Source organism: Meles meles, chromosome 8 (assembly GCF_922984935.1).
Source record: "Meles meles chromosome 8, mMelMel3.1 paternal haplotype, whole genome shotgun sequence".
In the NCBI taxonomy this organism is placed as follows: Eukaryota; Metazoa; Chordata; class Mammalia; order Carnivora; family Mustelidae; genus Meles; species Meles meles.
In genome coordinates this window covers 63087254-63114071 of record NC_060073.1, presented here as the reverse complement: position 1 = coordinate 63114071, position 26818 = coordinate 63087254, and the positions used below count along the sequence as shown (strand labels likewise).

Here is a 26818-nt window from a genome sequence, read left to right as displayed (position 1 = left end):
CCCATTATGAGTTAAAAATATATCAGTTGGCAAACAGCAAGACAGAGAAAATATTGCTAAATTTGGGGGGAGCACTCTAGGAATGTAATATTCCCTGATTAAAAATGTAATGCTGCAGTTAAGGGTAACATGTCATAGAGACAGTGAGAAGAGGAGTTCATTGTCCAGGGACACAGAGTAAGTCATGTCATCAAGAAGCCTGAGGAGAGACATGGACTGATCCCAGCATGTGTATCTACTCTGAGCTTTGTTCACACTCAAACCTCTGTGTGGGGGGCAAGAGGGTCTTTACCTTTCCCTCTCTACTTCCCTTCCCTCTACTTTTACAGCAAACTGACTTGTTCTTAAAGGTCTAACTTGAATGTTTCCTTAGAATACCTCCCAAAGAAAGTTTCATACATCTCTATCACTACTGCACACACCATACTACAGTGTTGGTTGGAAGCGGAGCACCAGGTTTAGGAACCAAGTCCTATTTATCCTTGTCTCCACAGTACCCAGTCCAGTACCTGACACAGAATAAGTGATGAATCAGCCCTTCCTGCAGCCACAGAAACATCAAGAGAGTAAACAGAAATATCATACCAGTCATAAGACAAAGATGAATGAAAAGAAATACTGACAGTAAAGAAAATGTGCCGAGCAAAAAAAAAAAAGAATGAAGAAATGAGCCAGGCAGTGGGAGATGGGAGTTGAGAGGCTCTTCCAAAAGCTGTCTTCATCAAGCCTCTGCCCTAATGCCAGACAGCTTTTACATAGGAAGGGAACTGAAGATCCTAGAGAGGACTGGGAGAAGAAAGGAGGTATAAACAGAGAAATAAAAAAGACTGACACAAGTCTGTGACTAGCAAATTCTTCACTCTTAGATGCAAGGCCTATGCATTATTTCCTTGCATCTTATATAATTTTGGGCATTCTACAGTCTACCTATAATTTTTAAAAAGGCACATTTATCAAAAGGTACTGGTTATTCACAAAAGAACTCGACACAACAAGTAAATATACGAAATACATGAACTTAACACTAATGATCAACAAGCTACAAATCAGTATAGAGATCTATTTCCTCTCTTACATAAAAAAAAGGTTAATAAATACACAATATGCAATAACACACAATACATAATATTGGCAAGAGGGTAAAGAAGCACCTATATATAACTTTAAAATGTATATGTTCTTTGACCCAGCAATTAAGTGTTTATCTTAAGCAAATAACTGAGCACAGGTATAATTCAGTAGAAAGATCTTCCTCATTACAAAGTTGTTCACAATAGAGAATCTTGGAAAACAATCTAAATGCCCATTAATAAGGAAACTGTTATAGTATGTCCATACAACAGAAGGCAATGCAGACAAAATTTTACACAACTATACTCATCAATATGAATCTATCTTCACAATATGATTAAATGAGAAAAGTAGAGCAAACAATAAAATGCACAGTATGAAACAATTTACATAAAATTTTACTTATTTAACTTATGTATGTATATATATGCATAGATGTTTGGAAAGGTGTTCATCAAAATATTACAATGGTGTCTCTGAGTAGTGGAATCCCAAGTGGTTTTAATTTTTTTTCTTTAATGCTTTTCTGTATTTTAAAAACAAATTTATAATGAGATTGGATGATTTACATGATAAAAGTTATTTTTTTTGAAAAAAGAAAACTGTTACCTTAACCTGAAACTAAAAGCTCATTTACAGTGAACAAAGTATCTGAATATTTTCTTCCCATATACAAGGTACTCATCTAGGCAGCTAAACAGGCAAATTTTCCCCCTTCTTTGCTTATTTGTAACTTGTATTTAGCTTGTAATCTACTTTCATACATTGTTACCCCATTTTGTATTTGTGGAATATGGGATTTCTTTATCACAAAGTTATACTATACTTTGCATTTTATGTAGTTGGCAAACATTTACTTAGCACTTACTCTGTTCTAGGCAGTATGCTGTCTTTACAAATTATTTAATCCTCATAACAACTCTGAGACAGGAACTACCCTTGTAGGTATTATTACTATTTCCATTTTACAGGATACTGAGGCACAGAGAAGTGAATTAACTTATCCAAAATCGTATAGCTAAAGTGATGCAACTAACATTTGAACCCCTGCAGTCTACATCCATAGTACTCGATCTTAAACACTCAGCTATGAAGCATTTCTTTTAGTTCATTTTATTCCAGGATTTTGGCCTTGATAAAGTTAGGATATAGGATAATCCTAATAGGATAATAATTTTATCCTGGAATTTTCCCTGGAAACCCACATCTGGACATTTTAAAAAGCATTTCTCTAATAGGTACCCAAATTTACATATAATAATTTTTTGATGTTCATTTCCTTAAATAGCTTATACCTAAGTTATGCTGTTCACTTGATGCCAACTAAAATCAGGCTTTTCACAGATATTATTTCTCATAATTCATTTCATGAGACTTAACCATAAAAAGTTAGAATTGATAGCCTATCTTCTCTGAACTAAGCACTGTGTATTTCATTTCAGTTGAGGTGTGTTCTTTAAATATTTTTCTCCCAGCAAAAAATGTCACTCCTGGTGGTGATTTGGAATAGGCTAATGCCATTACTGAATAAGGTATTTATTTCTTTAGTTGAAGAAAATAATTTGGCAGCCTAAAATACTAAAACATGCAAAATAAAATGCTAAAGTAAATCTTTTAAAACAATTAGGATAGGGGCGCCTGGGTGGCTCAGTGGATTAAGCCGCTGCCTTCGGCTCAGGTCATGATCTCAGGGTCCTGAGATCGAGCCCCGCGTCGGGCTCTCTGCTCTGCAGGGAGCCTGCTTCCTCCTCTCTCTCTGCCTGCCTCTCTGCCTACTTGTGATCTCTCTCTCTGTCAAATAAATAAAATAAAAATCTTAAAAAAAAACAAAACAATTAGGATAAAGGAAAAAAGAAGTTATCAAGGCAGCTAAACCAAATAAGCTGCTAAATTTACACTTAGTTCTTAGGTAGCCACAGATAAAAGGGAAACCTGTTATTTACTGTTTCTTCCTGTCTGAGAAAAGGAAACCAGCAAGTACAGTCTCTTGAACTTAGCCAGATTCTTAGGGTCTGAATTTCTTTGCTCCCCTTCAGAGGTTCAGTTTCTCTAAACGTAAAATGAGGACAACAATACTTACACTTCAGGGCTTTTGCAAAGGAAAAAAGAGATGATATATGTGAAAGATCTTTGCACTCTAAAATAAGCTACATAAATACAGGTTACAATAGCTTTATTTTTCATTTGGAAAGGTGTTTTTGACATTGGATTTCTAGTTTCAGTTTTGAGAAAAGATGTCCAATAAAGGTAAAAATAGATTATTTTGTCTTGTCTACTTATCACTCAGCTTTAAAGAGTACAGTGATCACAGCCAATATATCATTAAAAACGTCTAGTAAACTGGTTAATAACTAAAATTAAGTGTTAAGTAAAATTAATTGGTTAAGTGTTCTTAACAACGAACACTTAACCTATTACCTACAACTACAAAAAGGTAATATCATCCCTTTAAATACAGAATGATATTTTTGGAAAACAACTACATGTATGATTTTTCTACCTCAATTAAAGCCTTTATTTAAAGAGATATAATAGATACATCAAGATACATACATACATATATATATATATATATATATATATATATTTAATATACACATATTTAAATAGAAATAACTATCAACCTTAACAAGGAAAAAACAATCTTCTGGCTAATTCTTTCAGTTATTATTTACTAAACATCCCAAACATGCCCTGGGAGCTCATAAAGACCACAATCAGGTTCAAGTACAAAGACTGGTAATTGCATGGGGCTGGGGCCAATGCTGTGCAACAAAACCATCTTTACTATCTCTGCTATTAAGGTAACTTTCTGCTTCAACCAGGCTGGTCTTGATATACCTTAAGCAGTGCTTCTTCTGCACCTTCACTACTGCTCCTCTCTCACTAGTCAAACACCTTCATCCTTGAATTCCCAGTTCAGGTGCCATAGCTTCCTACTGAAGGATTCCTTCTGCACATCAGCCTCACAGGAATGACAAGTCAACATCAAGAATAAATGATGGCAGTTACCAGTGACTGAGTACCCTTTCTAGGGACAAATTCTTAGCTATAAACTTGACATTCACTGTTTCTGGCCCCCACAATAATCCTGTGAGGACTACCCAGCCTTTACAGATCCAAGGAAATAGAGATGTAGTGAGATATTATTACATGCTCAAGTTCATCCAGACAGTCAGTGGGATGCACATCCAGGTCTGCGGAACTCTAACCCACCACAGGGTTCTACCTACTAGGATAAACAGAACCTCTCCTTTGATACTGATCATTGTAGGTTTTGTACTGCCCTGGGAAAAAGTTTGTGTTCAAAAAAGCAGAAAGATATAAAGCTATATCTAAGCTATATATAAAGCAGAAAGATATAATGTTACCTCAACTATGTAAGAAAAAGAAAAAGGGCTCCTGGGTAGCTCAGTTGGTTAAGTGTCTGACTCATGACTTTGGCTCAGGTCATGATCTCATGGATTGTAAGATCGAGCCCTGTGCTGGCCTCCATGCTCACTGAGGAGTCTGCTTGAAAGTCTCTCTTTTCTTTTCCATCTGCCTGTCCCCCACACCATGAGTGCTCTCCCTCCTCTGTCAACTAAATAAAAAATAAATCTTTAAAAAAAGACAAAAAGTTTTGAAGATTTGGAAGGCACATATGAACGATGAGATTAGACTCTAAAAAATTCTGTTCTTCTATCTTCTTCTGTACTCTAAAAAAGCATCTATGGAGCACCTGGGTAGCTCAGTTGGTTCAGTGGCTGACTCTGGATTTTGCCTCAGGTCATGATCCCAGGATCCGGGATTGAAGCCCACTTTGGGGTCCATGCTCAGTGGGGGCTCTGCTTGAGATTCTTTCTCTCCCCCTCTCCCTGTCCCTCCCCCCATTCACATATGCTCTCTCTCTCTCAAATAATTAAGTCTTTAAAAATTTTTCTAAGATTGGCATATATTATTATTGAATTTAGAAAATATTTTTTAGAAAATACTTCAGAAAAAAATTTTTAAAAAGATACAGAGTATACGAACATAAGGACAGGCATCTAGATTAATGGAACAGAATTTAGAGTTCAGAAATAAATCCTCACATTTATAGTTAATTTTCAACAAGAAGGCCAAGACAATTCAACGGGTAGAGACTAGTCTTTTCAATGAATTTTTCTGAGATAATTGGATATTCACATGCAAAAGTATGAAACTGGACCTCTTAAATGCTACAAAAAAATTAATTCAAAATGGATCACAGACCTAAACATATGAGCTAAAACTACATAGAAGCAAACCTGTGCTAAGCTTTCTTAGATTTTTTTTTTACACCAAACGCACAAGAAAGAAAAGGAAAAATAAATTTAAAAATTGGACTTTATTGTGGTGCCTGAGTGGCTCTGTCAGTTAAGCATCCGACTCTTGGTTTTGGCTCAGGTCATGATCTCAGGGTCATGAGATCGAGCCCTACATCAGGCTCCGTGCTCAGTGAGGAGTCTGCTGAAGGACTGTTTCTCCCTCTGCCTCTCTCTGCTCTCATTCTCTCTAAAATAAATAAATACATCTTTTTAAAAAATTAGACTTTATCAAAACTAAAGACTTTTCACCTAGCATAATTCTCTCTAGCTCCAACCATGTCATGGAGAATGGGAAGATTTCATTCCTTTTTATGGCTGAGTAATATTCCACTGTATATATATACACCACCTCTTCTTTATCTTTCATCAGTTGACAGACGTTTGGGCTGTTTCCATAATTTGGCTATTGTAAATAATGCTGCTATAAACACAGGGGTGCAAATATCCTTCTGAATTAGTGTTTTTGTATTCTTCAGCTAATACATCATAGGGCAATGGTTGGATTGTAGGGTCGTTCTATTTTTAGGTTTTTGAGGAAATTCCATATTGTTTTCAGAGTGGCTAGACTAGTTTCCATCAACAACAGTGCAAGAGGGTGCTCCTTTCTCCACATCCTTGCCAACACTTGTTGTTTCTTGTGTTTTTGATTGTAGTCATTCTGTCCAGGGGACAGACAGGTTTAAATGGGTGATGGGAACTAAGGAGTGCACTGGTTATAATGAGCACCACATGATGTATGGAAGTACTGAATCATGATATTATACACCTGAAACTAATATTATACTGCATGTTAAATAACTGGAATTTAAATCAAACCTTAAAGCCTAAAAACTTCTGTGCTTCAATGGACAATATCAATAAAGTGAACAAGACAGTCTATGGAAGGGGAAAAAATGTTTGCACATCATACATGTGAGAAGGGACTTGTGTCTAGGTTATGTAAAGTACCCTTACAACTCAATAACAAAGACAAATAATCCAACTTAAAAATGGGCAAGGGGCCTGAGTATTTCTCCAAAGAGTACATTATAAATGTCCAATAAACATGTGAAACGAGGCACAACATCATTAGCAAATAGGAAAGTTCAACTCAAGACCACAATAAGATACCATGTTGCATCCAGCAAGATGGCTATAATCAAAAACACAGAAAATAACAAGTCCTGCTGGAGATGGGTAAGGGAACTGAAACTCTTATACACTGCTGCTGGGAAGGTCAAATGGCAATTCTCGAAATGTTAAACAGTTACCATGTGGTGCAGCAATTCCATTCCCAGGTAAATACCGAAGAGTAAAGAAAACATATGTCCTCACAAAAACTTGTACATGAATATTCCTAGCAGTATTATACATTCTAGCCAAAAAGTGTAAACAACCCAAATGTCCACCAACTGATGAACTGATTAATAAAATGTGGTATATATCCATATATATCTTCAAGTAGCCAAAATGATTTGGCCAAAAAAAAAAAAAAAAAAAAAAAAGGAATGAATGATACATGTTATCACATGGATGAACCTTGAATATATAAAAGTGTAAGAAGCCAATCACAAAGATCACATATTGTAGGAGTCTATTTATAGGAAATGTCGGAATAGGTAAATCTATAAAAACAGAAAGTAGAATGTCAGCTGCCTAGGGATGGGGGTCTCGGGGAATGGGGAGTTAAGTAATGGGGGCAGTAAAAACATTTGGGGGTAGTAAAACATTTAAAGTTGATTGTGGTGATAGTTGCACAACTCAGTGGATATACTAAAAACCATGGAACTGTACTTTTATTTAAATAGATGAATTATATGATATGTGAATTATATCACAGAAAAGTTTTCTTTAAAGATACAGGTATGGGACTTAAAAAAAAACGTTTCTACTACATTACTGGCAAATTTCGTTGGCAGCAGCAGGAGAAAATGGCAGTCTGACTATTAAAACATCCTTGGAATTTGTATTCTCAATTCCAAGAATTAAGAAAATAAAAACGTGTTTTCTTCCCATGTGTCACATAGATTGGACTGTATGTTGAAGAAATAGACAAGAATTTAAGCTGCTGGGTGTAAGCTGGCATTCATCCTTTCTAAATAGCTGAGCACAGTAGGCCCCACGAGTAGTCAGGTTGTAGAGAAAGACCATGTCCTTGGCAGAACAGAGGTTTCCAACTGTTTTTGGAAGGAGACGCTACTTTTACTTTCTATGAAGTCTTAAAATAACCTGAGGGGAAAGAGAGGTAGTAGAATGAAAGGAAGAGCGGTCATGAAGTCCCCGCATTCTAGTCCTGGTTCTTCTGTTGAGCTCTTGCTCTCAGGCTTCCCATCCGCAAAAGGCAGATCACTGTCTGTGACCTATCTACCTCATAAGATTGTAAGAAGACTCACATTTTTAAAAAATTTTGAAAAGAAATAAAGAAATAAATGTCAGTGGGATATAGCCAGATTGACATCAGGAGATTTGGTCTTGATTTGTGTGCCATTTACTAGTTTTGTCATCCTCTGGAAGTTAGCGTAGCAGCAGCTCAATCTCTTATCTCTAAAGACAGACCCGGTCAACTGCTTCAATGAGCATGAAATGTGATAAAGAAGTAAAAATATAAAAAAAGCCACATTACATTCAAAACAAATGTAAATCATCATTAATATTTATAAACTAGATCCTCAAAAGCATTACTGTTAAGTCCCTGAGCTTTCAAGAAAGGAGTGAAGAGGCCTGGCTTAAGAAATGTCAAAGGCAATCAGGAAAGAGCCCAATGATAGTTCCTGGCCATGAACTGAGCATACTGGATGGACTTGTACTGAACATATTACCAGAATTTAACTGTTAAGTCTCTTATATCATGTTCCAAATTTAGGAAACCAATAAGTGTGCCTTATCAGACTATGAGCAACTCAGTTGTTTTGTAGGAAATCTGGATGGCCACCTTCTCTACGACAGCAGTTCTTAAACTTTTTGGCCTCAAGATCTCTATACTTTTTCAAATGACTGAGGACGTTAAAGAACTTTGTTTTTATATGGGTCATTTATACCAATGTTTACCATATTAGAAGTTACTTTTAAATATTTAATTCATTTAAAAATAACAACAGATGGGCACCAGGGTGGCTCACCCGTCTAAGAGTCTGCCTTTGGCTCAGGTCATGATCCCAGGGTCCTGGGATTGAGCCCTGCTAAGTGGGAAGCCTAACTTTCCCTCTCCCTCTGCCTGCCCACTCTGCCTGCTTGTGCTCTCTCTCTCTCTGTTAAATAAATAAATAAAATCTTTAAATACATATTAATATGAAACATTGTTTTAGTTTCAGGTGTACAACATAACGACTGGATAAGTATATAATTTGCAATATGGTCATCACAATTAGTCTAGTCATTCATCACCTTACAGTTACTAATTTTTTTCTTAGGGTAAGAACTTTCTTAGGGTTAGAATTTTAAGATATATGGATGGTCTCTGACTAACAATGATTTATTTGACTAATGATTTTTTGATGGTGTGGGTTATGGATGGAGTGAAAGTGATACACATTCACTAGAAACTGTATTTTGAAGTCTGAATTTTCATCTTTTCCCAGGCCGGTGATAGGTGGAGCAGCGGAGAGCTACAGCTCTGTCAGCCATGTGACCGTAACGGTAAGCAACTGATGCCTTCACAACAATTTAGTCCCCATAAAACCATTCTGTCACTTTCAGTAGAGTATTCAATAAATTATATGAGATATTCAATACTTTATTAAAAATGGGCTTTGTGTTAGATGATTTTGCCCAACTGTAGGCTAATGAAAGTGTTCTGAGTATGTTTAACACAGGCCAGGCTAAGCTATGACATTCAGTAAGTTAGGTGTATTAAATACATTTTTGACATGGTATTTTTAACTTAAAAAGGATAATGGTAATCAGAATATAAGCTCACCACAAGTCAAAGATCTGTACTTTCTTAGCAACTTTTTAAAAAAAATTTTTATTTATTTATTTGAGAGATAAAAACAGAGATAGTGAGAGAGTGCATGAGGTGGGGAGGAGAAGCAGGCTCCCTGCAGGGAGCCCTACAGACTTCCAGCTCCATCCCAGGACGCTGGGACCATGACCTGAGCTGAAGGCAGACATGTAACTGACTAAGCCACCCAGACACCTCTCTTAGCAACTTAAAATATACAATGCAGTATTATTAACTGTAGTTACCATACTATACATTATATCCCCAGGACTTATTTGCTTTACAACTGGAAGTTGTGCTTTTTGACCATTTTCAGACATTTTACTCACTCCTTAATGCCCCCAGCTCTGGCAATCTCTGAACAGTCTCCGTACCTGAGTTCGATTTTTGTTTTAAGATTCCACATATAAATGAGATCATTTAGCATTTGTCTTTCTCTACCTGACTTGTTTCATTTAGCACAATGCCCTCAACATCCATCCATTTGTTGCAAATGGCAGGATTTCCTTTTTTTTTTTTTTTTAAAGATTTTATTTATTTATTTGACAGAGAGAGAGATCACAAGTAGGCAGAGAGGCAGGCAGAGAGAGAGGAGGAAGCAGGCTCCCCACAGAGCGGAGAGCCCGATGCGGGACTCGATCCCAGAACCCTGAGATCATGACCTGAGCCAAAGGCAGCGGCTTAATCCACTGAGCCACCCAGGCGCCCCCTTTTTTTTTTTTTTTTAAAGATTTTATTTATTTAGGATTTCCTTTTTATTATAGCTGAATAATTTTCCATGGAATGTGTGTGTGTGTATGCGTGCGTGTGTGTGTGTGTGTGTACACATACCACACTTTCTTTATCCCTCCATCCACTGATGGACATTTAAATTGTTTATATATCTGAGCTACTGCAGATAATGCAACAGTGAATATGTAGGTGAAGACATCTTTTAGACTTAGTGTTTTCATTTCCTTCGGTTGAATACCCAGAAGTGGAATTGCTACACCATATAATAGCTTTTTCCACCCCCACCATATAATAGCTTTATTTTGAATTTCTTGAGGAACCTCCACATTGTTTTCCATTTTGTCTACACCAATTTATTTTCCTGCCAACAGTACACAAGTGTTTCCTTTTCTCAGTATCCTTGCCAACACTGGCTAATTCTTGTCTTTTGGATAATAGTGAGGTGATATCTCATCGTGGTATTGATTTGCATTTCCCTGAGGATCAGGGATGTTTAGCACCATCCATCATATATTTTAAATCTGTTCAGTTCTCTCCATCTCTATCCCTACTATCCTAGTCCAAGCTACCTACAACCCTCATCAGGTATTTTGAAATAGCCACCTCAGTGGTATCTTAGTTCTATTCTAGCCCTTTATAATTCATGAGAGAAGGAAGAACAATCTTTGAAAAAATAAATCAAGCCACTATCCTGCTTTAATTATTCACTGGCTTCCCTTTGTATTTAGAATTAAATTCAAACTCTTTATAATCTCTTAGGCCTTATAGGATATGCTCCTGGCTACCTCTCTCCTTACTTACTATACTCCTATCACATTAGCCATCTACACAAGCTCTTTCCTACATCAGGGATTGGGCACTCACTGCTCCCATTACCTTAACTTACTGTTTCCTAGCTCTTTGCATGGCTGGTTCCTTGTCATCTCCATGTCTTAACTCAATATTGCTTCCTCAAAGGCTTATTTGACAATGTAATCTGTAGGTCCCTCTCTCCAGTTATGCCTCATTATATCGCCTAGCTGATTTCTATTATAGCACTTAACACAATCGAAGATTATTTTGTTTACTGTCTTTTCATTAGCTTATAAGTTTAATGAGTTTTCTTGTTTTTTTTTAAAAAGAACTTTATTCTGATATAGCTCACCTACCATAAAATTCACCTATGTGAAGTGTATAATCCAATGGTATTTAATATATTATTATTTTTAATTATAGTAAAATATACATAAAATGTGTCATTTGGGCCATTTTAAAACCATTTTTAAGTGTATAATTCAGTGGCATTATCATTATATTCACAATGTTATCGAACTATCAACACTATCTTCTTCTAAAATTTTTTCATCACCCCAGACAGAAACTGTAACAGAGGTAAGTAATAACTCTTCCATTTCCCCCCTTTCCCAGCTCCTAGTAACCTCCAATTCCTACGTATTTGCCTAGTTCAGATAATTCATATATGTGGAACCATACAGTATCTGTGTTTTTGTACCTGGCTTATTTAGGAGGCAGAGATCTTGTGTGTCTTACTCACTGTTCTTTTTTTTTTTTTTAAGAGTTTATTTATTTATTTGAGAGAGAAAGAGAATGAGAGAGAGGGAGAGAGCATGAGAAGGGGTGGGTCAGAGGGAGAAGGAGACTCCATGCCGAGCAGAGCGCCTGATGTGGGACTCGATCCCAGGACTCCAGAATCATGACCTGAGCTGAAGGCAGTTGCTTAACCAACTGAGCCACCAGGTGTCCCCTTACTCACTATTTTCACTCAGAATATACAGCACATGGTAGATGCACAACAAATACTTGTTGACTCAATTCATAATTTGAAGCAAGTCACAATTCTTTGGGATCTGTTTCTTAACTGTGTATAACCATTCATTCATTCATTCATTCATTCATTCAACATTCTTTTGAGACTTTACAGTTTTAAGCATCATGCTTACTGAGATATCATAACGTGTAAAAAGCTGTCTCTGCTCAATGAACATTCAGTTTCTTTCCTATATGGGAATGTCATCTTCTTTGACTCTGTGCACTTTTAGGATGGAAATACAGTGGACCGTTGACCAATGCAAGGGTTAGGGATGCTGACTGCCCACACAGATGAAAACTGCCTCTAACTTTCGACTCCCCAAAACCTAACTACTAATTGCCTCCTGTTGACTAGAAAGCTTACCAATAATACAACCAGTTGATTAATACATATTCTGTATATGTATTACATACTGTGTGCTTGCTCTTATGATATGCTAGAGAAAATGTTAAGTCACAAGAAAGAGAAAAATACATTTATAGTACTGTCCTTAGCAAAGAAAAAAAAAACACAACAAAAAAAAACCAATAACAACCACCAAAAAACCCATGTAATAGTGGACCTTGTTTTTTTAGTGGATCCATGTTGTTTTAAGGGTCAACTATACAGAACAATGAAGCATATGGGAACAAGGGAAACTCCGCCTCACCGGTCAGAAAAAGTGATCCTAACTGGGGCAAAAGATGTCCAAAGCCATACTGTCTTCAAATCCATTTAACATTAGCTGCGTCTTTCATTTTGTAGGGTGATAATGAGGGTTACATGGCTATATATATGTTTCAAACAATAGAACTCTCCATAAATGTAAGGCAAAGTATTGTATTTTTTGATTTATTACTTTTTATGCTGAGAACTAAAAGCAAACTACTGTGTTACATGCAAATTCTAATGTAATGTACTTATAAAGTTACTGACAATTGTGGCAGACCCTGGTTATTTATTTATTTTACAGAGAGAGAAGAGAGAGAGACAGCAAGAGAGGGAACACAAATGGGGGGGTGAGAGAGGGAGAAGCAGGCCCCCTGTGGGGCAGGGAGCCTGATGTGGGGCTTAATCCCAGGACCCTGGGATCATGACCCAAGTTGAAGGCAGAGGTTTAATGACTGAGCCACCCAGATGCCCCAGAACCTAGGTTTTTGTTTTTTTTTTTTAAGATTTTATTTATTTATTTGACAGACAGATCAGAAGTAGGCAGAGAGGCAGGCAGAGAGGGGAGGGGTAGAAGCAGGCTCCCTGCTGAGCAGAGAGCCTGATGCGGGACTCCATCCCAGGACCCCGGGATCATGACCTGAGCCGAAGGCAGTGGCTTAACCAACTGAGCCACCCAGGCGCCCCAGAACCTAGTTTTTTAAATCAATGTTAATTATACTGTGCCTGAATTTTGCCAGGCCTATTCCTATAGTGTTATATGTTGACCAACAAAGAAAGCTATTCCCAGACAAAGGGGCTGACAAGTGAAAAATATTACCAAATGGTACTAAAAACAAGGCACTTTGCTTTATTCACTTTCAATACCCAGTAGAACATAGAGACACATACCTTTAGACCGCAATGACAGGAAGAGGGCAAGGAGGCCTTACCACCCCTCTCAGCTCTTCAAACAACACTTGAGGATTTCTACTTGAAGGCCTGTCTTTCTAAGCTTGTGCTTTCAAAACGGGCTGGACTGGTCCCAAATACTGAAGTAACAAATATTACTAAATTCTGTCATTTCCTCTACCAAAAAAGTGAGTTTACTACTACTTCTGGTTGTGATGAAAGGTCCTATTGACTATTCAAATCCTCAACCAAGTTATGGATGCAGTATTAAATGACTTCACTCCTTTTTCTCTGGCACTTTAACACATGCCAATGCTTTCATCCACCTCCACTAACCTGGCCTATAAATTACTGAGGTGGGGCCATTTTAATAGTACGATTTGTTCACATCTCTAGAGGTGGGGTATAAATGAGACTGGCTGAGAAGAAAAAACTCTCCTTTGACAACATGTATTAATATGTAAGGTACAGAAATATATGTAAGGTATAGAAAACTAAATCTTCAAAAAGTTGGAAATTTTTTCCTGATACAATATATATGATTAGGGCTCATACTGATTAATACTTTTTTGATTTGTTATAAATTGAAATGTAACAAAGTGATGGTATTAAGGTCAAAGATGAAATGAAATATTTTGCAAGAAATATCAGAAGATGGACCATATACAGTTGAAGCGAAAAAAGTTTAAGGTCACAAATTCGATAATAGTTTCTTTCTAAATTGTCAGAAGAGGCCTCCTGAATGCACTCTGAAACCTAAAACAATTTGTTTATAAAAAGCTGACTGTCCTCTCCTTTTAAAACTGCCACACAGTGATGAAAAATACAGAGGGCAAGATACTTGCTCTCTCTGGATTTAAAGGAGTTAACTTATCAATCTTAAACCCACACACAAGTGACAAGTGTAGTCTCTCAAATCTTCCAAAAAAATTATTAAGTTGCAGATACAAAAAAAGTAGAAACCATCTATTGTTTAAACAGATGAATAAAACTAGTTCAGCATGCTTGTGACCTTGGTTCAGTTAAGAATAAAGTCAGAGGCTTCTTGGGAAGTGCTCCAGAGTGAGGACCAAACAGGTACCCGAGCTGAGTCTGAGGTGCAGGGTGGACTTGCCCAAATTTTCCACTGCACACAGCCTCCATCTTTGTCTTGTTTTCAGAGCAAGCTGGACTATTTGTAGCGCCTCTTTCAGCATCCTCTGGCACTCCTATGTGTGTGAACTCTGTGTGTGTGTGTGTGTCCCCGCGCGCGCATGTATGCACGGCTGAAATTTAAAGGAAATCCAGACATTCAGCTCTAGCCTTAATCAGGAGTAGGCTTCAGAATCTTCAACAGGTTTTGGACCTCACCCTAAGCATTTAGGGCAAGAAATAGAAAATAGGGCAAGGAGAGACAAACCTCTGCATTCAGATCAGAACTTAGTTCCACCAACTTTCCTGACATCCTACCCCCCAGACTCTGGACTCATGTGCCCTTTTCCACACTGGCTGACCTCACCTGGAGGTACTCTCTAATTTACTTAGACCTCTTCTCCCTTCATGCACTCTTAGGCCACTTCTGCCTTTTCCATAGTATAAAAACTATAATCAGAAAAAACAAACAAACAAACAAACTATAATCAGTAGCATAAGACAGCCTTGAAATAAAAGTCCTATTTCTTTCCTTCCTTTTTTTTTTTTTTTTTTTTCCCAAGAAGGCTCTATGCCCTACATGTGGCTTGAACTCATGACCCCAGGATCAAGGGTAGCATGCTCCACCAAACGAGCGAGCCAGGTGCTCCTAAAAAGTCCCATTTCCTAGACTAAGGTGATTCTCCGCCAAAAGTGGAGAGAGGGAAAGCATCAGGTGTGGGAAGAATGGCACATGGAAAGATGAGTCACAGGTCAGAGACTGTGGGCTCTGCAGACTGCCTGAAGTAAAGAACACAGGCTGGAATGGCACTTAATAAGCAAGCAGTATGACTGCAAGGGCGATGAGTATGCACTTACAAAGCAAATGATTAACTGAAGACTGCAGACTAGAAATTTGATCCAATATCAGAAAAGGTAAGAATCTAAATAAAAATCAAATTAAATAACATTAAACTAATATTTGATGAGGGATAGCCAGGCAAAGATGATACCATATGGAGGAATAATTCTAGATCCATCAGGAAAGAATAAGGGAAAATTTCAGTGAGTCTTTATATTCATACAGATAAAAGGCAATCTTTTAAAAACAAATACATTATTAAACCTTCTTGCTTCTATTAAAAGAGAAGGTCTGAGGATACAGCTGATAATGTCTTTAAATAACAGTCAAATCCTGGGTGCTTATCCATGTGCTATTCCAACTGAGCATGTCCATATAAAAACAATGCACTGAAGCTGATCTTCCTTTACAACTAGAAAATATAGGAAACGTCTACTTTGTTTTTTTGTTGTTTTTTTTTTAAGATTTTATTTATTTATTTATTTGACAGAGATCACAAGCAGGCAGAGAGAGAGAGGAGGAAGCAGGGTGTCCGCAGAGCAGAGAGCCCGATGCGGGGCCCGATCCCAGAACTCCGGGATCATGACCTGAGCCGAAGGCAGAGGCTTTAACCCACTGAGCCACACAGGCGCCCTGGAAACGTCTACTTTGGAAGCACAGTCAAGTATGCTACAGAAATGCTTCATGGCTCTTTTCGGAAAATGAAACCCAAGCACCTGTTAGTCTTTCTACAGCATATGGGAAGACTTTATTTAAAGAGATACTAACTGGCTTAATGTCGAGAGAGCTGCAGAAACCCCAGATGGGTTGGAAGGACCACGTGGTTGGTCTTTTCTTTTTGGTTCTTGCAAAACAAGGTGAGGAGACCATTAAGGACTTGCCAGAGGCACTAAACTTTTACTCCATAAACAACTCCCAATGCAAAATGAGTCCCTAAACGTGGTTTAAGAGAACAAAATGATCTAAGAGAAGAAAGCTGTGTGAGAAGCTACAGAGAAAAAAAGTTATAAACGGACACATTCAAGTACAGTATACTAGCAAGTAACAACTTAGTAAAGGGCTTCTGAGTTTAGAAGGATTTCAATGTGCATCCACTGCTAAGCAGGAGTACTTATAATGGCATGAAATTAGGCTGTGGCCAAAAAAGAACTTCGCATTATCACCCTAACTGGTTAAATAAAACAGTCAACTGTAGTAGTCCTTATTTATAAAGAAAGATGGTCAGCAATCCAAGAAGTAGATTGCATGTGGGAAGCAGAAAAGGAGTGAAGAGAGGTTACTTACCTGTGCTATATTTTTGTTCAGAAGATAGACACCATAATCAAATTGTAACTTCTCCCCTCCTTTTGGATATAATGGAAACCTAAAAAAAAAAAAAAAAAAAAAAATCCAGTAGGATTAGAAGCTTTCCAAAGCTTGAGTAAAACAACCTCCAAGTTGTTGACAAAGATAGAAGCTCCCTGAATACAGCATAAATATGTAAAGACCTGGACTACCAGCTGGTTATAGTCCCTGCACCCATTATCTTAATATCTTCATAATTAGTCCAATCAGATCAATGGTTCCTTTGTTTCAAAAAAAAAAACCCGAGGGATGCCTGGGTGGTTCAGTTGGTTGAACGTGTGACTCTCGGTTTCAGCTCAGGTCATAATCTCAGGGTCATGAGACTGAGCCCTGTAACGGGCTCCAAGCTTAGCGTGGGGTCTGCTGGGGAGTCTTTCTCTCCCTTTCCCTCTGCCCCATCCCTCCCACATACAGAGGGCAAGATACTTGCTCTCTCTGGATTTAAAGGAGTTAACTTATCAATCTTAAACCCACACACAAGTAACAAGTGTAGTCTCTCAAATCTTCCAAAAAAATTATTAAGTTGCAGATACAAAAAAACTAGAAACCATCTCTTGTTTAAACAGATGAATAAAACTAGTTCAGTTTTCTGAACTAGTTTTCTAGTTCTCTTTCTCTCTCAAATAAGTAACTTTCCAAAAAATTGAGTAGGTCATGCCACAATGGACTAATACATAAAAAAATGACCCAACTAACCCCAAGAAGTTGAGACCACTATGTTTCATACTTATGTATCATAAACTTTCCACCCTAAACTTAAGATCCTAGAAGCTTTTCCTCTATACTTTGGGCCTGACAGCTCAAGTTCTATTAAATAGAAAAGAAGATTAAGGGGAAAAAAATCAGACTTGAAAGCAACATATAAGATTTCTGTTTCCTTCAAGGTGGCCAGTCAAATCAACAGTACTAATATGAGTGAAAATTCATCCAGAATTCATTCACACCCACAGGCGTGCTATTTGGATGTTATTTCTCCAAGGCAATGTCATGCCATAGAGCTCTCATCAGACTTTCCATTTTAACCTGACTCACTGAATTAACAAAGGCCTGAGATTTGTGGATCCTTATCAACATGATGAGTTATTTTAGAAAATAAGTTTCTCTCACTATTACCTTTTCCCTATCCCTGCAAATGAAGAAGAAAAGGTTATATTCTACTCATATCTTCCCAATTCTCAAGACTAAGAATACATTTCTATCCTCTGAAATAAACACACAAACACAGATCAATCACAATTTAGATAGGATCAAGAAGAAAATTTCACCTTCTTTAGTTCTGCAATATATGATTATTCTCAAAAATAAAATAATCCTATTGAAATGAATGGAAGGTGACAGTGGACATTCTTAAGTTTAACTGCCGGAGGAAAAGATACATTCCATGAAGTCTGATGGATAGTGTTTTCCAGGAAAAATAAAGGAAATAATTAAAAACCTTTATATTGGGGCGCCTGGGTGGCTCAGTGGGTTAAAGCCTCTGCCTTCAGCTCAAGTCAGGATCCCAGGGTGCTGAGATCGAGCCCCGCATCAGGTTCTCTGCTCAGCAGGGACCCTGCTTCCTCCTCTCTTTCGGCCTACTTGTGATCTCTGTCTGTCAAATAAATAAATAAAATCTTTAAAAAAAACCCTTTATATTAAATTCTTCTTTTTTCAAAAGATTTATTTATTTATTTGACAGAGAGAGAGAGAGAGAGAGAGAGATCACAGGTAGGCAGGCAGAGAGGGGGAAGCAGGCTTCTGGCTGAGCAGGGAGCCTGACATGGGGCTTGATCCCACAACCTTGAGATCATGACCCGAGCCAAAGGCAGAGGCTATACCCACTGAGCCACCCAGGGGCCCCATATTAAATTCTTGAAAGCTGTTGATTACATACAGTTTCCACAAGGTAAATTCATTGTGCTATAAAATTACAGGCACTGCGGAATGAGTAAGTTCATGAACTTCCTTATTCTCTACTAAGGGAACACCAAATGTTGCATACATCCATCAAGAAGATACAGCTTTGTATTTAACTGAAGCAGCAAAAAATAAAGCAGGCCATGTGGTGTGGCCCTAAATTGAGATACATAAAAATAACAGCAAACTTAGGATAAGCAAAGTGCAGCACTAGGCTTTCCCAGGGTGTTTGGGAATCATCCAAATTTGTATGAGGTAGCTTGCAAAGAAACTACCTAATTGTAAAGACATAATAACACAGGAGCCCTCTGGAAACAATCTAGTAGAGTCCCAAAGCTCTGTATTATGTAGTTGTTATTCTATAAACATCACATGTAGATTATCTGCACCGCTTTCCAATCCCACATATATCTCTACCTTCAAGTTACCTATATAGAAACAGTTTCAAATGTTAGAAGAGTACATTGAAATAAGCACACGCTAAAAAGCCAAGTCTTTACATTCCTGAAGAATGGATCTCACAACATGGACTTTATTACTTCATCAGGACTTCTTTATAGAAAAAGTCACAAGGTGTGTACGTAACATTAAAACAAATCTGAAGAGTGATTAAAGCCAAAGGTTCAAACAGGACAATTTTAAGACAGATCGACATTAGGACAGAGTCCTATCTTACATTGCTTTCAAATTCTTAAGGGACCACTTCACATTGAATAATATAATAGCTTATAACTATTATACATTCATCTCAGTTTGCAAAAGTACATGGATCTATAGATCAACTAGGCAGTCTAAAAAATGAAATCCATTTTAAAAGGTAAAACCTATCACCATCAGGACATAAGATAGAAATCAAAGGCACCTTAGTTCAGTGTAGACAGAGAATCACATTAGCAAACTGTAGAAGGTTTAGATAAGAATGTGGTCGTTCAAGTACACCTAGAAAAATGTCCTTAGCTCCACAAATAGGATTCATTAAAGGGGAGTAGTACATTAAATAATCGGAGGAAGAACTATATATTTCCTATTACAAAACTCTTACAGAAAAGGCAAATTGTCTGAAAAGTTCGCTAACTCTACATGGCACCTATCAATGAATATAAAAGCAATAAACAGATTATGTGTGAAGATGATCTGGTGCTCTTGAGCACAGGGTAATTTCAGTATGAATTATGACATGACTACCACAAAGCTAGTGTGATCCCAGGCTGCATTAAAAGAAACAGAGCAGATAATCAGGAAATATGCTACTGGCAACTACGCTGTACTGGGTCAGACTATACTGAGAGATTTAAGTTCAGTTCTGGGAGTTAATTTTTTTATAAGCATACAGATAAACAATTGGGAAATTCTTTTTTTTTTTAAGATTTTATTTATTCAACAGACAAAGATCACAAGTAGGCAGAGAGAGAGAGAGAGGGGAGGAAGCAGGCTCCCCGCTGAACAGAGAGCCCGACACGGGGCTCGATCCCAGGACTCCGGGATCACAACCTGAGCCGAAGGCAGAGGCCCCAACCCACTGAGCCACCCAGGTGCCCCCAACTGGGAAATTCTTATAGTTTATGTTTCTTATGGGTTTTATAATAATCTCATTTGACTATAAAAAGCATGCAGTGAAGCAGATGGTCCAGGGTTTTTGTTAAAAAAAATGATTTGCCTTGATCACCTACTCAGTGGGAGAGACATGACTGGAGTATTAGGTCTTCAATTATAAATTCAGTATTCTTTATCACCTCTAAGTGCTTAAGAGAAGCAGCACAACTAAGATCACTAGAAGAATGGAAGCTCTGGTTCTAAGAGAAATGGTTGAAAGAACAAGAGATGTTTAGTCTGGAGCACAGAAGTCGCAGAGAAAACAAATGAAGGACTTGCAGAGAGAAAAGGAATTCTTTTTGTTCTCATGGTTTCAAATATGGAGAACCGAAGTTAATGGTAAAAGTTACAGTAAAAATTACAGTTAAAAAGTAAAAATTGATTTCACCCAGAGTTAGTCAAAATCCAAAAGATTCTGGGTAGAGGCAGCCAATCAGAAGCTGGACGACAAATAATGGACATATATTCAGGGTCCTAATAGGCTGAATGGTGGCCCCCAAAAGGTATGTCCATACCCAAATTCTGTGAATGTGACCTTATTTGGAAAAAGGGCTGCCATTAAGTTAAGGATCCTAAGATGAGATCGTCCTCAGTTATCTGGGCGGGCCCTATAACCAATACATGTCTGTATCAGGGCCACACAGAGGAACAGACACAGAGGTGAACATCATGTGAAGATGGAGGCAGAAATTAAGTTATATAGCCTTACCTGGAACCACTAGAGGCTGAAAAGGCAAGGAAAGATTCTTCCCAAGAGCCTCTGGAGGGAGTGTGACCCTGCTGACACTTTAGTTTTGGAACTCAGGCCTCCAGAACTATGAGAGAATAACTTTCTACTGTTTGAAGGCACCAAGTCTGTGATATTTTGTTACAGCAGCCCTAGAAACTGACACACAGGTGGGGGGTACTACCAAACACTGAATGACTCAGTAGACTAGATGAAGTATACCTCCTCCATCTCCAGGATTCTGTAATATTAAATAAACAAAACTAAATATGCTGAATATAACTTCATCTTTCCTTCAGGAACCAAGAAAATATTTCAAGACTGTAATCCAAAGAGTCATAATGACAGTCAACAGCTAAGGCTGCAAAGTAGATCTACTGAGATGCCAGTAAATGGAATGAGCAAAAAAGAGATTCATATGTATATGAATTCACATATAGATATATATGAATTACTTTCTATGTGTGTGCATGTGTATATACACAAAGAACAAATTTCACTGAATTTGGAAAAAAACTGTAAAATGAAGTGACTATGAATCATTCTTCCTTTAAAAAGTAACTTAAAAAAAAAAACTTCCTTTAAAAATAACTTTAACAGTTATTGGGGCTCCTGTGTGGCTCAGTGGGTTAAAGACTCTGCCTTCAGCTCAGGTCATGATCGCAGGGTCCTGGGATCGAGCCCCGCATCGGGCTGTCTGCTGGGCAGGGAGCCTGCTTCCCCTTCCTCTCTTTGCCTGCCTCTCTGCCTACTTCTGATCTCTGCTGTCAAATAAATAAAATCTTAAAAAAAAAAAAAGATAACAGTTATTAAAACATTACCCTCTCCCCAACCTAGACAATTTTACAAAGGATTCCAAATTGGTGACAGTTTCTTGCCTTCACCTTCAGAAACCCACATCAAGGTCTGGTTCTTTAATGGTTCAACTGGGGATAAGGACATGGTATAATTAATTCAAATTTTTTATTGTGTATGTTAAGATCAATTCTGCTCAATGCATCTGTAGAAAACGTGACAATATATATACTCAGTATATTTTGAGGTCATGACTTTACTTCAAACTAACATACTTTCTCCTGTTCAGATTAGTTTCCTACCACCACTTTTATCAGTTACTCAGGCTTAAAATGACATTCAATCTTTAGCCACCTTCTTTGCCTTTTGTATTTGCAATGATTCACCGAGTCAACAAGTCATTTTTCCTTGAAACATTCCTATCTCTCCATTCCACTGCCACTCTGGAAAATTCTTTGCTGTTGTGTGCATTGCAGGATGTTTTAGCTGCATTCCTGGCTACTCATTAGAAGCCAGTATTATTGTTTATCCTCTTAAGTATAAGTTGTTGTTGTTTTTTTTAAATCATGTTGCTTCTCAGCTCTGCTTCCTAATCACTTATTGTCTTCAATTTCCACTCCTCTGCCCATCTTTCCAGGCCTAAGGGACTGGACCTGTCTGCCTGATGTATGTGCAGCTTATTATGCTCAAGTGGTTTCCTCACAGTCTCAAGAACACACGAGCTCATCTCTCTGCCTTTGCGCACTTCCTAGAAATGCTCATCTTCCTTTCTTTCCACCTGGCAGAGGAAAAGAGACTGTTTCACTTGGTCACAACTAAAGAAAAGAAACTCACATTTTGTTTTTAAAAATTTTATTTATTTATTTGACAGAGAGAGAGGGAGATCACAAGTAGGCAGAGAGGCAGGCAGAAAGAGAGGGGGAAGCAGGCTCCCCACTGAGCAAAGAGCCCGATGCGGGGGCTCGATCCCAGGACCCTGAGATCAGGGCCTGAACTGAAGTCAGAGGCTTAACCCACTGAGCCATCCAGGCGCCCCAGAAACTCACATTTCTCTACTGAGTTGTATAGTATCACTAAAGCCTTATGTCTGTGTCACTGCAAGTTGATGCTAATGCAGTGACACCACGAGGCAGACCATAGGCACACTTACAGGATGGGAAAGGGCTGCAGTAGAGCAAGGGAAAGGGAAAGGAAATAAAGTCAGCAAGGTAAAGCATCTGGGTCATGCCCAGTCACAATAAGGACTTTGGCTTTTAGTCCAAATGAGGGGGAGTTGTGAGGACAAACTGCAGGGGAGAAGAAAGGAAACATGAAGAGGCCACTGCAAAAATCAAAGCAAGGGAAGAGGGTGGTTTAAACCAGGACAGCGGCTGTGGAAGTGGTCAGGAGTGGCTGAATTCTCCTGTTTTGAAGACAGAACCAACAAGATTGGTTGGCTAATCTTACATGAGGTATGGGAGCCAGGGGAGTCAAGGAGAACTTCAAAGTTGTTGGCCTAAGCAACTGACAGAATGAGGTTTTCATCTCAATGTTGACACAAGTACAGGTGGCATTGAAACAGACAGTTAGGGGCTGGCGTGAGGAACAGAGTGCGGGCTCGGGGCTCGAAGATTCGGCTGCAGAGGACAGCAGGGGCCAGACAGGGCGAGGTCCTGTAAACCATAAGATACCAAGATCATACCCTTAAGGACAACGGGAGGATAACCAAAGACTTCTTTAATGTGGGAGTGACAGGATTGGGGTTATATTTTGTAAAGAGCACCCTGACTACTGCAGACCTAGGTTAGAGGCTGCTACAATGGTCTAAGCCAGAATGGTGACAGTTTCGATTAGGATTCCAATAGTGGAGAGGGAAAGATGTGAATGGATTTGCGCTATAATTGACGGGTGGAACTGAAAGGATTTTGGGACAGATTGGTTGTAAAGGTGGTGAAGAGGGAGGAGTCAAAGATGACCATTTTGTGTTTTGATTGAGTAAGTAGGTAGATGGTGGTATCTGGGAAATGAGACCGGGAACACTGGAGGAGGAACAGGTATATGTTATTTAGGTATATAATAGATATAAAATATATGTGTTATACAAAATTTTATTATATATAAGGTTAGAATAGAAATTTGGGGTAAAAATGCTAAGGAATTATAAAAATTGAAATGGGGGGGGTGCCTGGCTGGCTCAGTGGGTTAAATGTCTGCCCTCAGCTTGGGTCATGATCCTGGGGTCCTGGGATCATGCCCCGCATCAGGCTCTCTGATCGGTGGGGAGCCTGCTTCTCCATTTCCCTCTGCCTACCACTCTGCCTACTTGTGCTCTCTCTCCTGTCAATAAATAAATAAAAGCTTTAAAACAATAATTGAGATAGGTACTACAGCCATAGATATGAACGAGATGGCCTAGAGAAATCATAGAGAAGACAGCTATTTCAGAGCCTTGAGAATATCAACAAGGGACGGTGAAAACAAAGAGCAGCCAGAAAAGGACTAGTCAGAAAGATTTGAGGAAAACCAAGTGTCTCACCAAAAAAGCTCAGAGAAAGTGTTGATTTAAGAAAGACTGTATTATCAATAGTTAAATGCGGCTCACAGATTAGGCAAAATGGACATGAAAACATGTGAATGGATGTAATTATAAGAGTTCATTGGTAGGGAGCTTTGGTAATATGGTAAACACAACTTTAAATGAAGTAGTGGGGGATGACGGAAGGCTGGTATGAATTCAGGAGTGATGAAGTGGGAAAATGGAGTGGAGGAGAATTTGGCACAGAGAACAGTGAGCTCAGTAATAGGAGGACAGGGTGAAGCACAGCAAAACTTCCTGAGAAGGTGAGACGGACAGGCTCTCCATTCTACAGGTGAGGATACAGGAGAAAGATCTGCCTTAGGTGGCAGGTGGGACAACTATCCCATTATAGGAAGGATAAAGAAAATGAAAAAGCCTGGATGGAAACAGTTTATCCATCTGACAAATTTCCACTGAACTCACACTGTGCCAGCTATAGTGCTAGTGGCAGAGACAGGAGGGTGAGCACACACAATGAAGCCTGGAGTCCAGTGGAGTACACGGGCATTGCTCATATAATCACTAACAAATATCTAATTTATAAATTAAGTACTCAGAAGGAAAAAGCACTATTCCAGAAAAGAAGCAGACAAAAACTAAGAGTCAGGGAAGACTTGTAAAAGAAAGTGACACTCTAGCTGAGATCTCCAAGATGGGTAAAAGCTAAGGGAAGGAATGCTCCAATCAGAGAAAGCAGCATATGTAAAGGCCCCAGTGTCAGGAAGGAGGATGGTGCTTCAAGGATTGGTATATTGGACTGAGGTGAGTTGTGCTCAGAGATAAAGCTGAAGCTGGATAGGAGGGAAAATTTGCAGGGCCCCCTACCCTCTAAATGTGCCTAGATTATGGTCTGATTCTTTTCTAAGAGAAACAAGAAACTATGGGAAGACTTTAAATAAAGGTGTAACTTGCTCAGAATTGTACTTGATACCTTCCTTTTTAAAATGAACACTTTTCTCTTTGAACTTTCCTGATGATGACAGATTTGCATTTTGAAGAAATTATGGCTGATTACAGTGGAAAATGGTTTGGACGTGAGACCAGCTTATTATACACATTTAGGGCAGAGATCATGGTTGCCTGGACTAAGGTGGTGGTATTAGAAATGGTAAAAATAAGACTAATTTAGAAGGCTTTTAGGAAATAAAATCATAAAGATTCCTGTCTAGTTGGAAGTGAAGAGTGATGGAGAGGGAGGGATCATGGATAACTCTTAATGTCTGTTCTGCTGAACAAGACAGGAGCTTGATCAAATGGCAGAACAACTTGAACAAAGAAATGTAACAGAACTGCACAGCACTACTGGGAGCCCAGAAGTGGTTATTAGTCATGAGTTTATAATGATGCTATTGTGTGACTTTCTCTAGACATCTGCTTGGATGCAGCAAGTACAGAGAAAATGGACAGCAGGGCTGTAAAGATGACAAAAAGCTACAAGGGGCAAGATGAAGGTGTTACTAAAATAATGGGCCATAACATCTAAACTGGAAAAAAGGGGCCAGGATCTAAAGGCCACCAGAGGGAGCAATGAACAAGTGGGCTGAAGGAACAAGCGGAAGGAGAGAGTATTCAGAGAGCGAGAATCAAGATTTTGGATGTGAACTGAAATGATAACATGAACCATAAGATTAAGTGAAAATAATGAAATGCCAAGAGGTCATTTGTAACAAAGATCAAGAAAATGAGAGGCCAGGGTGTTGGATGAATCATCCATTTGGGTGTTAATTTCACCCATAATAGCAAGACCTTGAATAAAGAGAAAGAGTATTTCTCTTTCCCAAGTTCTCTGCTTTCTCCGTTTCTCAGTTGCCAAAATATGTGAGTAAGGGCATTATAACTGGGAGATTGGTAGGGGAAAGGGTGTATAGCTGAAGAATATACTCTCAAAAGAGAACAGTTCTTGTAGGTTTGCTTTACCAACAGAGTAGTGAGAATCTAGAAAAAGCAACGAGGAGCAAGAACACCCTCACCTCCTGAATCTGAATACCCAGCATTTTAAAAAATGAGTGACTACCAATGAGAAGGCTATAGGAAAAGAAGGGTCCTCAGGGAAAATTCAGGCTCAGATAGGCTGAACTCTGATAAGAACCTGAAGATATAGGAGGGTTTGTTGATTATACAGATGCACTTTCAGAGGATCCAGCTGAAGGGCTTGAGTCTGGATCAGGGTCAAGGAAGTAGAGGGCATTTTGAGGATGATGGAGATGACAATACACGATTTTTTTAAAAATGTATGTTCAAATGTCAATTTATTATTTTTCTTTTCTATCTTATTTAAAAAATTTTATGATAATAAAATATTTTGAAATGTTTCGGTAGGAAGTTGAGGTATTCTCATTGGACAGTTTCTGTCTTCTCTGTAAAATCAGAAATGAGGCAATTTATCAAGCATGAAAGGGAAAATTAGTGATGGGAAAAAAGGAGAGAAGGTCTGATATAGTCATACAACAGGAGAACTAGTTATCTAGGATGTATCGATCCAGTGGAGATGGAGGAGTCTAAATATACAGCGCCAGTAGTCTTTCCAGCTGTGTG

General features: G+C 38.4%; 1 protein-coding gene across 1 annotated transcript in view; it reads right to left on the bottom strand.

Moving 5' to 3' along the window:
- Window positions 1-26818, bottom strand: part of UVRAG (UV radiation resistance associated) — a 301625-nt gene that overhangs the window by 58872 nt on the left and 215935 nt on the right. The window contains exon 13 of the mRNA XM_046016488.1: window positions 16656-16734. Coding sequence (XP_045872444.1) covers window positions 16656-16734 — 79 coding nt within the window. The remainder of the gene's footprint in view (window positions 1-16655; window positions 16735-26818) is intronic.